Source organism: Xyrauchen texanus, chromosome 45 (genome assembly GCF_025860055.1).
Source record: "Xyrauchen texanus isolate HMW12.3.18 chromosome 45, RBS_HiC_50CHRs, whole genome shotgun sequence".
NCBI lineage: Eukaryota > Metazoa > Chordata > Actinopteri > Cypriniformes > Catostomidae > Xyrauchen > Xyrauchen texanus.
This window is the reverse complement of record NC_068320.1, coordinates 24,406,475-24,423,045: the sequence shown is the minus strand read 5'-3', so window position 1 is coordinate 24,423,045 and position 16,571 is coordinate 24,406,475. Positions and strand designations below refer to the sequence as shown.

The 16,571-nt window shown below is 39.7% G+C and overlaps 3 protein-coding genes across 5 annotated transcripts in view; 2 read left to right on the top strand and 1 right to left on the bottom strand.

Annotated features, from left to right (window-relative positions):
* Positions 1 to 2,948, top strand: part of rassf3 (Ras association domain family member 3) — a 53,266-nt gene extending 50,318 nt beyond the window's left edge. For all 3 annotated transcript variants that reach the window (XM_052118288.1, XM_052118289.1, XM_052118290.1), the window contains one exon: positions 12 to 2,948. In XM_052118288.1, the coding sequence (XP_051974248.1) occupies positions 12 to 161 (150 nt within the window). In that variant the 3' untranslated portion in view covers positions 162 to 2,948. The remainder of the gene's footprint in view (positions 1 to 11) is intronic.
* Positions 2,949 to 5,031: 2,083 nt separating this feature from the next.
* On the top strand, positions 5,032 to 12,769 carry zgc:194209 (uncharacterized protein LOC570908 homolog). The gene is made up of 9 exons (XM_052118634.1): positions 5,032 to 5,122; positions 7,527 to 7,616; positions 7,725 to 7,846; positions 7,927 to 8,025; positions 8,591 to 8,743; positions 9,308 to 9,420; positions 9,522 to 9,682; positions 9,792 to 9,990; positions 10,365 to 12,769. Coding segments are annotated over exons 1-9 (1,164 nt in total). The 5' UTR covers positions 5,032 to 5,120; the 3' UTR covers positions 10,590 to 12,769.
* On the bottom strand, positions 11,130 to 16,258 carry gnsa (glucosamine (N-acetyl)-6-sulfatase a; the record flags this gene model as incomplete). Its single annotated transcript, XM_052118635.1, is given in 14 exon segments — positions 11,130 to 11,139; positions 11,465 to 11,544; positions 12,691 to 12,781; positions 12,783 to 12,799; positions 12,893 to 13,003; positions 13,133 to 13,241; positions 13,329 to 13,427; positions 13,518 to 13,634; positions 14,110 to 14,167; positions 14,170 to 14,191; positions 14,276 to 14,443; positions 14,537 to 14,635; positions 15,760 to 15,825; positions 15,970 to 16,258. Coding segments are annotated over 14 exon segments (1,290 nt in total), but the record flags the coding sequence as incomplete, so codon positions are not given.
* Positions 16,259 to 16,571: the final 313 nt, after the last annotated feature.

Sequence of the window (16,571 nt, the reverse complement as noted above, 5' to 3'; positions counted from 1 at the left end):
TCCCTCTTCAGTGGGACGCCTTCTCTATTCCTGAGCTGCACAACTTTCTCCGCATCCTGGATAAAGAGGAACAGGACCAGATTTGTGTGATAACCAGACGCTACAGCAGTTACAAAGAGAAACTAGAGGAGGCCATGAGAGCTGTGGGCGGCCCGGGCTAATGCTAATGTTTAGACAAGAGAATTAACTGTAGGACTGCTGCCTCTAGTGGTCACTGTGTGTTATGAACACTGTTAGGTGCCAAGCAGATACCCGCTTGCAAAAACTCCAAAAGAGGAGAACACTGGACTCTTTCACCTCTCTGAATGCATCACGAGTGCCATATTTGCCCTCCCACTCTCTCTTGCTCTTCACAGTTTGAACTGCTGCGGTTCTTTTGTATTTGTAATGTATTTCTTTCTGAACTTTTACCTCTTGATCTTGTGAAAGATGCAAACGTGTTTTTATTTCATTGTTAGATGCTGTGGTTTGTATATATTTTTGTTTGTTGTTTTTAATTTATGTGGGTGAAGATTCTTTTTTTTTTTTTTTTTTTAAATATATGAGAGTCTTATTTTAATTCAGAAATGTGTGCTATCCAGAAACTGATGGGGATTGTTTATATATATATATATAACTATATAACTGACTCAATGTGCCCTACCAAAGATAGTGTTGGCGTTTGATGTGCTGTTGACAAGATTGACAAATGTAGCATGTTAGGAAGATGACTTAAACTGCAAATCACATGCCAAGTGTGACCAAACAAAAGAGAGAAAAGATTTCATATTGACAGGAAGTGTATGGTTGTGATTAGAGAACAGTAAATGTGAAGTTGTAGAGTGAGAAAGTGAAGAAAAAGGCAAGAAGAGAGCCATTTAACATGTCACTTAAAAACTGAGTTTTTTGGGGGTTATTTGGTGGAATTGGATGAGAATAGATATCGGGAAGTTAGCAAATGTGTGTAGAGGATGTTGGAAACCATGTGAAGGGAGCTGTCCCACACGGGTCTTGGAACAAATGGAGTTTGCTTCCTGACCTCTGCTCTTCTGAAGATGTGACTGATGTTGTTTAGGGTCTTTTTTGCATTAGGATCGTGATGTTAAACGGTCATGGGTTTGAAAACACAATCACAGTGAACAAAGCATGTGTTTCTCTGTCATGGTTTTAAACAGGGGCGCCACTGCTTATCAACCCTGAAAAATGCATTAAAGCGGAAGATTACAAATTATGGAACGTCAAAGCGTCTTCAAAACTGCTTCATTTGATGGTAAAACGGGAAAGTAGATTTGAGCTGTGCAATGCCATTAGATGGTAAAAACTTATTTACATTGTGGTATAATCTTTGTTTCCATCTGTGATTCATGCATATACACGCATTGTGATGATTTACCACGGAGTTACTGTATTAGGAGTATTCAAAGTTCTCTGTTCTGCCAAAAGAGCTTTATTTTAAGGGTATTTCTGCATGGCATTGAGTGGCACCGTTCTACATTATTGTGATCACTCTCACGATGTGGCTGAAACGTTGCTGTTATTATGTACAGAATGCAGCCAATAGTCAAGGCTACTTTGTCACAGCACACAGGGTCAACAATGGAACAGTTTTAATGATTCTTGTGTATCTTATTTAATATAAAGACACATTTATGTTTTAATTTCTTTATGCCAGTGCTGAATGACGGTTTTCTGATGAGTACTGCACCATCTTTTTGTGTCTTTGCAATGTCCACTGTGCCACATGCATAGCGAGCTAGTGGCACCTTGTGGTCAACTGCTGTAATTACCAATCTCTGCAGTCTTATGGCTCAATTGTCTTAAAGACACAGTTTTCATGTTTATTTTGTTATTATTATGATTGGTTCTATAGCCTTTAACCAAATGTTTAGTTGAAATCCAAAGTTTAGTTTAAGTTTGAAACAAATTGCCTGGTGCAATCAATTTGTGCACCTTACAAAGTCAGGTTAATTTACAGTATATCTATATTGTCAAATGGTGTTACCATGGCAACTTTAATTGTAAACACTGGGGTGAATATAAATCAGAATAACTAGTCAAATTTTTATGTGAATATATCACAATAGTCTCAATATATGCAATCAAAATAGAGTGGTTGTCAGGGGGAAAATGGTAATCGTTTGAATGCTTTAAGGGCACTTTATGTTTTAATTCAGGGATTTGTTTTATTTTATTTTTTTTAGTCATCAGATGCCTGTGGTCTTCCACTGTTTTAAAACTACATTGCGTCAAGTGGAAACTCATTTGTGTTTTATTTTTTTGTTTTTTAATTCAATTATGTACTTGATTTTATAGTTCATAAAGTTCAACAAGCTTCTGTTTGTAGAGTAAGACTGTGAATGAATGTTTTGAAACTGTAATGCTTATATTCATGTGTTGTAAAGGTGTGTGGACGTGAGCATATTGAATATAAATGCATGCATGCATGTGCTAATTCATGTTATATTTATTCATGGCTGTTTTAGGACATCACTGGGCCAGTGCTGTTGAGATTTCTGTTTAACAGCATATTTAGCGATTGATCACAAAACCCATACTCTATATTTGCCAAAACATGAATTATCTCGTTTTGTTCCACAGTTGTAGGTTACGTCCATATGACATGAACTGGTTTTGTGACTGTATGTTTTATCTGCAGAGATGAAAAGGGGGGCATATACATATCTCTCTCTACCAACAAGCCACTTACATCAGTCCCATTCTAAAAGTATTTTGGTATTGGAACTGTTAGCAGAGGTGGCATATGGGGATGCACATTGTCTGAGATCGGTTCAGAAGATACAGTGCCTCACTGAATGTGGGTTGGTAGAATCCACATAAATCAAGATGCAAGTCATGCGTTTTTGACAATGATGGAGGTATTCTGTGGGTAACTTAGTTTGTATCGTTACCGATTGTGGCCTTTCTTGTTAAAGACCTTGTTTCTTTAATAAAGATGAAATGTTTCTCAATTCACCACAGCTGCTATTTGTTTATGTGCAAGAACATTGTGCATTTAGCTTAAGAGTTGATTCCACTTTTGAAATAAACCCAAAAGCTGTTTATTCTAATTATATATATATATATATATATACACACACACACACACTCACCTAAAGGATTATTAGGAACACCATACTAATACTGTGTTTGACCCCCTTTCGCCTTCAGAACTGCCTTAATTCTCCGTGGCATTGATTCAACAAGGTGCTGAAAGCATTCTTTAGAAATGTTGGCCCATATTGATAGGATAGCATCTTGCAGTTGATGGAGATTTGTGGGATGCACATCCAAGGCACGAAGCTTCCGTTCCACCACATCCCAAAGATGCTCTATTGGGTTGAGATCTGGTGACTGTGGGGGCCATTTTAGTACAGTGAACTCATTGTCATGTTCAAGAAACCAATTTGAAATGATTCGAGCTTTGTGACATGGTGCATTATCCTGCTGGAAGTAGCCATCAGAGGATGGGAACATGGTGGCCATAAAGGGATGGACATGGTCAGAAACAATGCTCAGGTAGGCCGTGGCATTTAAACGATGCCCAATTGGCACTAAGGGGCCTAAAGTGTGCCAAGAAAACATCCTCCACACCATTACACCACCACCACCAGCCTGCACAGTGGTAACAAGGCATGATGGATCCATGTTCTCATTCTGTTTACACCAAATTCTGACTCTACCATCTGAATGTCTCAACAGAAATCGAGACTCATCAGACCAGGCAACATTTTTCCAATCTTCAACTGTCCAATTTTGGTGAGCTCTTGCAAATTGTAGCCTCTTTTTCCTATTTGTAGTGGAGATGAGTGGTACCCGGTGGGGTCTTCTGCTGTTGTAGCCCATCCGCCTCAAGGTTGTGCGTGTTGTGGCTTCACAAATGCTTTGCTGCATACCTCGGTTGTAACGAGTGGTTATTTCAGGCAAAGTTGCTCTTCTATCAGCTTGAATCAGTCGGCCCATTCTCCTCTGACCTCTAGCATCAACAAGGCATTTTCGCCCACAGGACTGCCGCATACTGGATGTTTTTCCCTTTTCACACCATTCTTTGTAAACCCTAGAAATGGTTGTGAGTGAAAATCCCAGTAACTGAGCAGATTGTGAAATACTCAGACTGGCCCGTCTGGCACCAACAACCATGCCACGCTCAAAATTGTTTAAATCACCTTTCTTTCCCATTCTGACATTCAGTTTGGAGTTCAGGAGATTGTCTTGACCAGGACCACACCCCTAAATGCATTGAAGCAACTGCCATGTGATTGGTTGATTAGATAATTGCACTCAAACCAGCCCATCTTGCACCAACAATCAGGCCATGCTCCAAATGACTGAGATTAAACATTTCCCATTCTAATGGTTGATGTGAACATTAACTGAAGCCCCTGACCCGTATCTGCATGATTTTATGCACTGCAGCCACATGATTGGCTGATTAGATAATCACATGAATGATTGTTGGTGTCAGACGGGCTGGTTTGAGTATTTCTGGGATTTTCACACACAACAGTCTCTAGAATTTACTCCGAATGGTGCCAAAAACAAAAATCATCCAGTGAGCGGCAGTTCTGTGGATGGGAACACCTTGTTGATGAGAGAGTTCAACAGAGAATGATCAGACTGGTTTGAACTGACAAAGTCTACGGTAACTCAGATAACAGCTCTGTACAATTGGTGAGAAGAATATAATCTCAGAATGCTATTCTGCTGTTTTGGTGGCATGAGGGGGACCTACACAATATTAGGCAGGTGGTTTTAATGGTGTGGCTGATCGGTGTATATTACTCATTTAGCTTGTGTTTTTATCCAGAGCACCTTGTAGTAAACCTATTACAGAGACACTCTAACCCCATTTTACAAAAGGGTATACAATTGTGGTCGAACCTACAATTTTTCAGTAACCAGCTCGATTACTGGCATACATACCACCATTATTTCAACACCACTTGACTGCAAACTATTTAACAGAAGCCAAAACTTGCTCAAGCCAGCCCTCTAAATGAACCCGTCTTAAATGTCCTCATCGATGAGCTCATCGATGAATCACCGCAATACTCAGCGCAGAGTCCAGCGCGTCTTCCTTCATGGCGTCCGCAAACACACGCTGAACTTATACAACTATCAGAAAAACACTGCAGGACATAAACATGTAAGTTTACGCATTTATGTCGAAGTAAAAACACTTGGGCGTAATGCCAATCCAAACGTTTATAAACGCTTTGTATTGCTGTTCGCGTTGACGGACATATTTGAGTATTACAGTATATAAATCCCAGCTGTAACTCTTTAACTTCATACGTTGTGAGGTGTTTTCCGTAGAGCAATGTGGATTGTGTGCGTTATTTGCTAACAGAATCGTGTTTATTAAAAGCCTAGCCCTAGCCATGTCATCTACGTGCATTCCTAAATCTTTTGTACCAGTATAGCATGTATTTAATGAAGTTTGGGTACGTTTACTGTATATGAGAAGTTTAATATGTAATGGAGAAAAGTGTGCGAAAAATGTCTGTACTGACTTAAAGGAATATTCCGGGTTTAATACAAGTTAAATTCAATCGACAGCGTTTGTGTCATAATATTAATTACCACAAAAATTTATTTTGACTCATCCATCTTTTCGTTAAAAAAACGCAAAAATTTGCTGACAATGAGGCACTTACAATGGAAGTGAATGGGGGCCAATATTTTAACATAAAAATACTCACTGTTTCAAAAGTTTAGCCACATGACATAAACATTATGTATGTTATCATGATTTTAGTGTTATAAAATCACTTAATAACCTTTTCTGTGTAAAGTTGTTGCCAGTTTTACAACTTCGTTGCCATCACGATGTTGTCAACAAACCAAAAAACCCTAAAATGTCTGTAAAAATGTCCATTTAAACAACTTTACTGCTCAAACTGTACAAGTTTTAACCTAAGAATTAATGTAAGTGCTTTTAGAAAATTATAAGCTTCACATTTCTGCCTTTAAACCCTCCAAAAATTGGCCCCATTCACCTCCATTATAATGTAACCTCAATTTTTGCTTTAATTTTTTTTCCTTCATCAAGAAAATGAGTCAAAATAATTGATTGTGGTAATCAACACTTTAGATAGTTGTGACATTTAATAATTTTGTCCCTACCAAAACTGTTGATGTGAAACAGTTCAGAGTGACAGCTACTATTATGTGTATTATTTTTCACCTTATAAATATAATTTTTTTTACATAAAAAAGGTATTGATTAATTAATGCAAACAAACATTTCTGCTACGATGTGTCTCTCATGGTTAAGCAGAAATAGCATTTAGATGTTTTATTAGGCTATACACATAATTATATTTACACCATATGTTTTTTTTTCAATTGAAAAATATTATTAAAATCATTAGGCAATATTTATAACACTATATAAAATTTACATTGACATATTTGGCAGACTCATTTATCCAAAGTGACTAACAGTGCATTTAAGGTATACATTGTATCAGTTTGTGTGTTCCCTGAAAATCCAATCCATGATCTTGGTGTTGCTAGCGCCATGCTCTACAAGTTGAGCTACAGGAACTCAGATATATCAAAGTATATCATAATTATATATTATATTATTGTGGCAGGGCGGAGGGCGGGGCCGGGTCGTGATTATACACACCCGGTCCCTTATCAGGCTAATCAAGCCTCCGAGAGGGATAAAGGCCGACTGTGGAGGATTGTGCGGGAGAGAGAGATAGTTTACGGACATGTCCGTCATGTGTGTGTTTGTCTTTTAAGTTTCTCATTAAAATATTATTTATATTGACAAGCCGGTTCCCCGATACGCCATAGCTTGTTCCTCGGCCACTCCTCCAGCCCCTGGCGGACTGAACGCCCCGCCGCGTTCTTGGGGAAAAGAAGGGGTCTTCCCCGGCCCTGACAGCGGTTCTCCCACTCCAGGCGGTCAGCAGCGAGCCCCTCCCCGCTCACGGTCGGCAGTCTCAGACCCTGCTGTGTTTCAGCGGCAGGTAGGGGACTCCTCCGCCCCTGGCAGTGGCCCTGACCGCTCCAGGCGGTCGGTTAGGAGCCCCTTCTCCCTTCGCGGCCGTCGTCCGCTTCCAGGTGGCCGGGCTCCTCGTCCCCTGGCAGATGGCCGCGACTGCTCCATTGGGGTGGACGGTAGTGGCGTATCCCTCCTCCTTCCCGCCTCCCCGCTCGCGGTCGGCCTTTATCCCTCTCGGAGGCTTGATTAGCCTGATAAGGGAGCGGGTGTGTATGATCACGACCCAGCCCCGCCCTCCGCCCTGCCACAATTATCATAAAATATGTTAATATATTATATGCATTATTTATAATTATTTTTATATCTGCATTTCATTATATCTTTATTATATCATATATTAATATTATCTTATTGGCCAAAGCCCATAATTGTGCCCTAGAGAATTTATAAGAGAATTTCTGTGATATTCCACCCAACTACTTATTCAGTATATATTGCCAAATTTGTGTCTTTTTATCATTACATGTAAGACAGTTTTAAAAGTCCTTATGTTATTTAATTGTGACTAAAGGTAATTTAACTATTTCTTCAGGGCTGAGATGAGTTCGATTAAGGCTGCACTGCTGGCAGTTGCAGTCGGTGTGTATCTCATCCCTTCACCCATTGACCCTGAGCCTTACATGTGAGTCACACTTGATTTTTATTGCCAATCAATTTACTTTGTAGTGAATGCAACTTCAATTGATCACTATTTTCTCTTGCTTGCTTCATGTTGACGTATGTTGTCCAGATTTGAGGGACCCCCGCCAGCTCTGGAGGGCCCTTTGGCGGTGAACACACGGCTACAGAGAGGTCGACAACTGTTCTCTGATCAGCTCAAAGGTCCGGAGTCCTTCACCGCAGACCAGAATGGTGAGCCCAGTCTGTGTGCTTTTATATTGGAATGTTTGAGAAATGCAGTCAGGCTTCATTTCTTGATTGTGTCTCTCAAGGAAACATCTACACAGGCACCGTCGATGGGAAACTCTGGAGAATCAACAAGGAATCCCTCACGTTCATCACTCAGATGGGGCAGAACATTCCTGAATGCGGTAACCACCAACATAGTGCAAACACAAATCTGAAAACATAATATGGCACAGTACATAGTCATAAAAGGCCACTCAGCTTGGGTATTGTGTAGTGCACTTCTTGTGGCTGGATGAATATGTATCTGCTGTCTTAGTGGTGTTAATTGGCTTGACATGTGTGGAAAAACCCCAAACAGTCCCCGTGTGTTGCTGCCATCATGCATTAGACATGCTTGGGTGATTCACAAAGACTAAAGTGTTGATGTATCAAAGGTTGTGATCTTCAAAAGAGTCTTGAAGCCAGATGTCTTCATCAGAGCATAACTAGTATTTTTTACGAAGCTCTTGATCCTTATGTCACGGTTTGCAATCTTTTGATTCATCCTTGTTATTTTAACCTGCCTTTATTTGAGGAATTATTTTAACAAGGGCTTTTAACAATCAATCTAGTGTGTTCAAAGCAGAAGGCTTCAACACAGTCAGTAAAAACATTTGCCTGTCAGTTAGATGATTATATTGTTTTCCGGGTACACACTTTGGGTTATCATCCATACATTTGCATGTCGATATTCTGTTGTTCATATAGGCACAAGTATGGACTATGAGCCGCTGTGTGGTCGTCCACATGGCCTGCGATTGGACCGTGATGGGCAGATTATCGTGGCTGATTCATATCTGGGTCTGTTCAAGGTTGACCCTTGGACTGGAGAAAAGACATTGCTTCATTCCAACAAAGAGGGTCTGTAAACAACTTAAACTACATTTGTTTGTCATATATCTCTTGACCATGCTTTGACATTTGCGGTATGCCTTTGTGCATTTTATATAAGACCTTTAAAGCATACTTAGGTTTAATATAATAATTCAGGGGCATAGGAATGATCTGAAAAATGGGGGTGGCATATTATCCACTTGGCTCATGAATATTAATTAGTCAATGTTAATTATTATGAATAGTATGTAATTTATTCATTTTTAATTATTTAAAAACATTAATTAACAATTATTAATATGAAGACTATAGTTAATTCATTCAAGTAAATTAATGAAATTATAAAAATGTAATTAATATTTATAATGTTAATAAAGACATTTATTTATTTATATTATCATGAAAATAATACTTAATATTAATCAATATTACATTAATTTTATTTATTTAATTAATATTTATCAATTAAATAATTTTAATTCTTTGGTATTTATTTTATTTTGATTTATATTAATTCATGTTAACTATAATATTTGTTATGCCCCTGTAATAAATACATTTCACGTGTTTATGTACACTGTCTTTTCCAAGGAGCTGACGGGATTCCCTTTGGCTTTCTGAATGGCCTGGAGATTTCCAAAAATGGGACCGTGTTTTTCACAGACTCCAGTAGTAAATGGGGGAGACGCCATGTCCGATATGAGGTACTGTATGTGAGCAATGGATGACCGTAAGTTGTATTGTGTGTTTAATTTAATGAAACATATTCATCCAAACCTGCAGTGATGCTCTGTTCTCTTTGCAGGTGTTGGAGACAAACCACCTTGGTCGCCTTCTATCGTATGATCCTGAGACCGGTCGCATTCGTACGTTGTTGGACTCTCTCTACATGCCTAATGGCATTGCCTTCTCGCCCGATGAAGACTTCCTGCTTCTAGCCGAGACCAGTATTGGGCGGATTATTAAGTGAGAGTTCCGGTGCTGTACTACAATACTGTACTGTAATTACAATATACAGTAAATGTGGTGTTGAGATACTTATTTAAACATTTAAATTTTCCTCCCCATTTTTCAGGTTCTGGTTGAAAGGACCTAAAGCGGGCACAAAGGAGATTGTGCTGAGCAACATGATTGGTTACCCTGATAATATTCGTGTCAGTGACCGTGGCACATTTTTGGTGGGTATAACCACTGTTAGATTCCGTGGCCGACTTTTCCCACCATTCCTGGATCTGATTGGTCCATACCCCGCCTTCAAACGCTTCATCGTGAAGGTGGGTGTGTGAAAGCAAATATTATGTTTGTGCTTTAAAGGAATAGTTCACCCAAAAATTTTAAATGTGTCATTATTAACTCACAGTATTATTAGGTCTGTCAATCGATTCAAATTTAAATCAAATTATTACATGATATGCCAATTAATCGCATGTATCAATATTTGCTGGAAAAAGACCCAAAATATAGATAATTCAAAAGATAATAAAAATAATGATAAATATAATAATTCAGAAAATTCAAAGGTTTGTTACCTGTCCAGCTGGAGTTGCACTTACTGCCCCCTGCTGACTGCGAGTTGCCATTTTACCAAAATGCTTTGCTGATATAGTATTCTGAAGTGCAAATTTCAGTTCTTAACTCTGTATTGCAGCTCATTCCTCTCAGCTGGTACAATGTTCTGTTGCCCAAGTATGGGCTGATTCTGGAGCTGGGGCCTGATGGAGAGGTGATTGACAGCCTTCATGACCCTTCAGGCAGCCTGACCTGGGCCAACAGTGATGTCTTCCAGCAGGGGGAGCTCTATTATCTTGGCAGCACTGATCTGCCATTCCTTCCTGTGTTAGAGGAGTGGAGTGATGGGCCCAGAAAAGTGTAATGCACAGTTATCTTTTCTAGAATATGAGATGATTTGCATAACCATGTACTGCAGTCTACTGAGGAGAGTATGTGCTCTGTGGTGCTACGTTCATGTAACTGTGAATTATTTGATTCAGGTTTAGAGGAGCCATTATAGTTTGTCTAACACAATGTTGTAACTGTACAAGTAGTTAAAATGGGTTTGGTTTCCCATTTTGTTTTGCAAGATCATCCATGCACTGGCCTGCTTTCTCATTTTGTAGCACCGTTGTTTTGTTTTTTACTGAATATTTTATCTTGATGTAATGCAAGAAACAGAAGTGTCATTGAGTTTGCACTGTTGACTTTCAAATATCTTTACTCATGTTTCACACTAATAAATAATTTGTATGAAAAGAAATGGACAAGATTTGCACTGAGCCACCACTGGGGGCAGTGGTGGCTCAGTGGTTGAGGCTCAGGGTTACCAGACCAGAAGGTTGGGGGTTCAAGCCCCAGCACCACCAAGATGCCACTGTTGGGCCCTTGAGCAAGGCACTTAACTCCAGGTTGCTCCAGGGGGATTGTCCCTGTAATAAGTGCACTGTAAGTCGCTTTGGATAAAAGCATCTGCCAAAATGCATAAATGTAAATGTAACTAGACTTTATGGTAAGCAATATGCATTTTTTCAACTAAAATAATTTCAGAATCCTCTTATCAAACAACCAAAAATTACAAAAACAGTTTGAGATACAAACACATATAATGAAAGAATGTCAGACATATGGTTAAAAAAACGGACACCTTGAAATATCGCAATTAAGCAGTCGTCTCGTCATGTCTTAATAATCAGTCTGAGTCTGTGAAGAAAATCCAAGGTTAGGTAGCAGTCCAAATGTAAAACTGTGCCTCACCGTTGAAGGTTTGCTGTGTTATAAGCATTCATCTTTGTGGAATGCCTGTGTAAAATTAAGAGCAAGCCACCTCGACAAAACTTAGACAAGAAAAAAGACAATTGTGAAACCTTAAACACAATATTATACAGATATGAAAATCTTTTCAACTTGGTACAAATGAACCAACGTGACAAGAACTGAAAAAGTGAACAAAGTTCTTACACAGAAAATTAACAATTAAAAATGTCCCTGTCCCATAGTATTAGCCACTGAAATTAGTTTGCAATTTGACTTGTCTCAATTGTGCAGTTGTTTATATTCCTTTTGAGAGATTGGATATTGGAAGTTACATTGAGGTTTGTCCTTAATTATTGTCTTTAGACCATTTGCCACCATTAACAGAACACAAATTAGAAAACCAACTTTCCATCTTTGGCATTGACCAAGTGACTAATCTTAAAAGCATGGCAGGGATACTAATTTGTGTTTTTTTTTAAACAATCAAAGCAGCGAATCAGAACAATTAAAGGTCAACAAACATTTAAAACGTTATATACGGTGTTAGTGTTTTTGTAACAGAATATGTAGGGTAAAGTGTTGTTGAATCTTGATTTATACTGTATATCAAGACTGGAGTGAAGGCCATCCTGACAGAAAGTGTTTGTTGCGTGCAGTACCCTGGGCGCACCCTGATGACCTCATCAGAAGAGATGGCCATCAAAAGCAAACCTATGCTTCTCTGTACATCTACACCTGCATTAAACAGTCCATTATAGACTTTTCAACTAAATTTAAAAAGTAAAACAATTGAGGTACATAATTCACGAAACAACAAAAACATCGTTTTGGGCAACACATTTCTGACATTTACAACCTCCCTGAATATCATAAATACATTGTGTCCTAAGAACACTGAAACATTACGGTAAAAATCTGCCTTCATAATATAATTGACCTTTGCCCTAATGTGTGCCTGTGATTATGATTGCTTGGTTGTGAAAAGTGAAAATATAGAGTACATTTAGAAGAGTACAATCAGCAAAAATGATTATAGTTTATGCTGGTTTTGTACTAGTTTTTTTTAAGCAACATACAAAACCTCTGCTAGAGAAAACACATTGGTGCAGTTGGAAATTTGACCCCAAATGTTATCGTAACTGAGATATAGCCTTTGTGACAACTAGCCGCAGTCTCCATTAAAATAATATTAATTTCAACTGTCCAAAAAGTTTTTGTTTTTTTACCTCATTATCATCGAATTCACAATACTGCAAGTTGGCAGCCTGTGATACTGTGCGAACACAGGCGTACGTGTTGTTTTACGAGTCCTCACACACAGTCAGTAAAACCCTCCTGCAGAGGAAAAAAACAGCCATGTTGTTATGATCCATTTTTTTAGTATTCATGCAATGATTATTTATTTTGAAAATGCATGCAGACCCTCACCGAAACCCCTGCACCCAGTAAAGGGCAGGCCGGATCTGAGATGTCGTTTCCTTCTCCCTCATACTCTACAAGAACATCAGATCTCCATGTGCTGCTGTTTGCTTTACCGAACTGAGACAGAGACAAATTCACTAAGAATTATTTTAATTTAATAATACTGGACCTTTAGCAACTCCACAACCAATCGTCTTGCAAAAACAGTGCAGTGCAAACTACCCGCTGACCCGTGGGGATACATACCATGATAGGAAGAAATGACATCCCATCCATCTGAGGTTCATTGACGTTATAGCCTGCTATGTCCAGAATCGTTGGACCCAAATCAACATTTGCTATGAGTAACAGTAAATAGATCAATAGAACTATTATGGCACACGAAAGAATAATATTTGACTTTTCCTGTAAATGATTTTGTATTGTTTGTATTACCGAGCTTGTCTGGTTCAGTTTGATATTTGGCCCTCGCACCAGGAGAGGAACTCTGATATCAAATTCGTAGAGTTGCCTCTTATCCGTGGGGAGAGAAAACTGACCTATGAAGAAAAAACAAAGTTAACCCCATTATTGAGACAACTCCAAAAGTAAAAAACACACATTTGCTCATATTTTAACTCAAAATGTATCTGTGTGGTAACCATTGTCTGAGGTAAAAATGACATAGGTGTTGCTAGGCTCTCCTCTGAAATGCAACTTTCTCACCACTTTCTCCACCAGGTCATCTACTGAGAGCAATGTGCACCACCTAGTGGAACAACATTCATTAGAAACTCTGGATGTTCTCCCAACTTTGAGTTTGTGGCATCATGTCGATTTCCACAAATAAAATTATTTCAACTCGACCCTCCTTTCCTTTAAAAATAAAAGAGGGTGGGAGTTCAAGGTTACAGTGAGGCACTTACAATGGAAGTGAATGGGGCCAATTTTTTGAGGGTTTAAAAAGGCAGAAATTTAAAGCATATCATTTTACCAAAGCACTTGCATTAATTCTTGGTAAAACAAGTGCATTATTTGAGCTGTAAAGTTGTACACAGGAAAGGTTAAGCAATTTATCACACTAAAATCATGATAACAGACATATTGTTTACATCTTGTTGCTATACTTTCGAAACAAGAGTGTATTTCAACTTTTACGGACTGGCCCCATTCACTTCCATTGTAAGTGCCTCACTGTAACCCAGGTTTTTGCATTTTTTATATTCCTTTAAAAATATAAATACCTTTTTCTATAGGCATTATCCAAGAACTCCACTGAAGAGTTTGTCATGGGGTCTTGGCTTGCCGGATGAGCCAGTGCTTGTCCTGAAACGGTGCTTCAAATGAGTGTGTATACTATACGCAAACAAACACCAAATCAGAACATTTGTGACAAAGGCATGTCTATACCTTGCTGTGTATGTTAAAGTTGGGGTCCCTTGGGGCTTTGACATTGGGGATAATGCTGTCATACTGAGGGTCGGCCGTCCAGGGTGAGTGAGGAGCCGGGGTGGACACCATCATGAAAAACGTCCAGCGGTTTGACTTGTTTTCCAGGAAGTCTAAGGAAATATTGGCCTAGGACAGAGTGGTAGGGATCGGTTAAAGCCACTTAACATGAGTTTCCTAAGGTATAATGTAATCTTTTGAACAGCTGAGATCAAGTCTTACCAGAACGTCCGTAAGGTAATCCTCACTGTAGTTCTGCCCATGTTGCTGTGCCCTGCCGTTCACAGAGAGCGTGTAGTTGTAGTACTTTGAGTTTCTTTCCTGTGGAAAACATATAAATGTTACTACTGTACAGTACAAGCAAGATGTTCGATTCCAGTTCTAGCCAGACAGCTAAATTATATATTTTAAGCTACAAACTGCTTGCCTTGCCGTCTAACTAATATTTTATTTTTGCAATGTGGATGGGAAAGGTTAAGGGTCTTGTCAACATATTCCAGCAAGCCAAGTCTCCACTTAATCATTAATGTCTAATTCTTGTGACTCACAAGCCTGAGAACCCAGGCCTTTTGATCTGCAGAGTCTCAACTGATTTATAACAGCAGTCAAATATAAAACACTGAGCTGTACAGAGAGAGTATTGTAACATAATAGTACTGCTACTGTAACGGGAGCAGGCTGGTACGTATATAGCTGTGCAGTGTGTAAACCTCCACTCCACTGGCCACAAGAGGCGCACTAGCGACTGACGCTACAGGCTATATCCTTTAGCCTCCTCATTAGAGTGCCCGCCTCCTATGCCAGAGATGCTGGTTCGAATCCCCCTCTGAGAGTGTAGAGCAGGACCAGTAACAGTGGTGCCGTGACCCGGATGGTAGTGAGGTTTAGGGGGGGTGAGTGTAACGGGAGCCAGCTGGTACGTGATAGCTGTGGGGTATATGTAAACCTCCACTCCACTGGCCTCAAGAGGTGCACTAGCGACTGACGCTACAGGCTATATCCTTTAGCCTCCTTGTTAGCGCGCCCGCCTCCTATGCCAGAGATGCTGGTTCGAATCCCCCTCTGAGAGTGTAGAGCAGGACCAGTAACAGTGGTGCCGTGACCCGGATGGTAGTGAGGTTTAGGGGGGGCGAGTGTAACGGGAGCCAGCTGGTACGTGATAGCTGTGGGGTATATGTAAACCTCCACTCCACTGGCCTCAAGAGGTGCACTAGCGACTGATGCTACAGGCTATATCCTTTAGCCTCCTCGTTAGCACGCCCGCATCCCATGCCAGAGATGCTGGTTCGAATCTTTTGCCTCCTCGTTATCGTGCTGGTTCGAATCCCATTCGGAGCGAGTCGAGCAGGACAGGTTACACTACTACAATAGTACTGTATATAGGACAGACCTAAAGCTAGTTAAACCATTATTAAAAGCATGATCTGATTCCATCTTGTTCTTACCAATGCAAACCAGTGATCCCAGCCTGGAGGAACATGCTCCACTCCTCCAGCCTTTGTGCTGCCGTACTGAAGCAAAGACACAGACGGGGATGATTTACAGTAATGTACTGTCAGCTGATTCACATCTCGGCAAGACTATAGTTCTCACAAGGCCGTGCTGATGTATGAGAGCACTGATGCCAGAAATGACGGTCTCATTGTCAGTGTCACCTCATTGAGATATTTCCCAGCAAAAAAGGTCTGATAGCTGCCGTGTTTCTGAAGAAAGGCGGGGAAGGCATTGGGCTCTTGTGTGTTCTGCTACCCCTTAATGCTACGGTTACCCTCCAGTGTGTTGTTGACAACATGGTGGTTATGAGGATACTTGCCCGTCAGAATGCTTGCCCTGCTTGGGCAGCAAAGAGGACTGGCAACAAACTGGGGAAGAGAAAGTATGATATAAGTTAATGCCATTTGCAAGAATGCAATGGCTCAAATGCATGCTGGATGATGCATCATCAAGGTAACATCCAAACATGTTCGATTTTATCAATGAATGTGTATTGTTCATTAAGATGAAACTACCCTACATCTCAAGGGTTAAAAAAAAAAACATGCAACAACCCTCAACATTTCTTTTAATGAGTACCCAATTGTACTGAATTGATCTAATACAATTTATACACACAGCGTTTGTAAATGTTATTCCAGCATCACCTATAAACTTCTTCGTCTTAGCCAAAGGTATCTGTAAAATTAAATGTAAGATGGCAAGATTTGAACACGTTTAACCCCATGATAAAGCATCGACTCACAAGTAAAAAATAATGGAG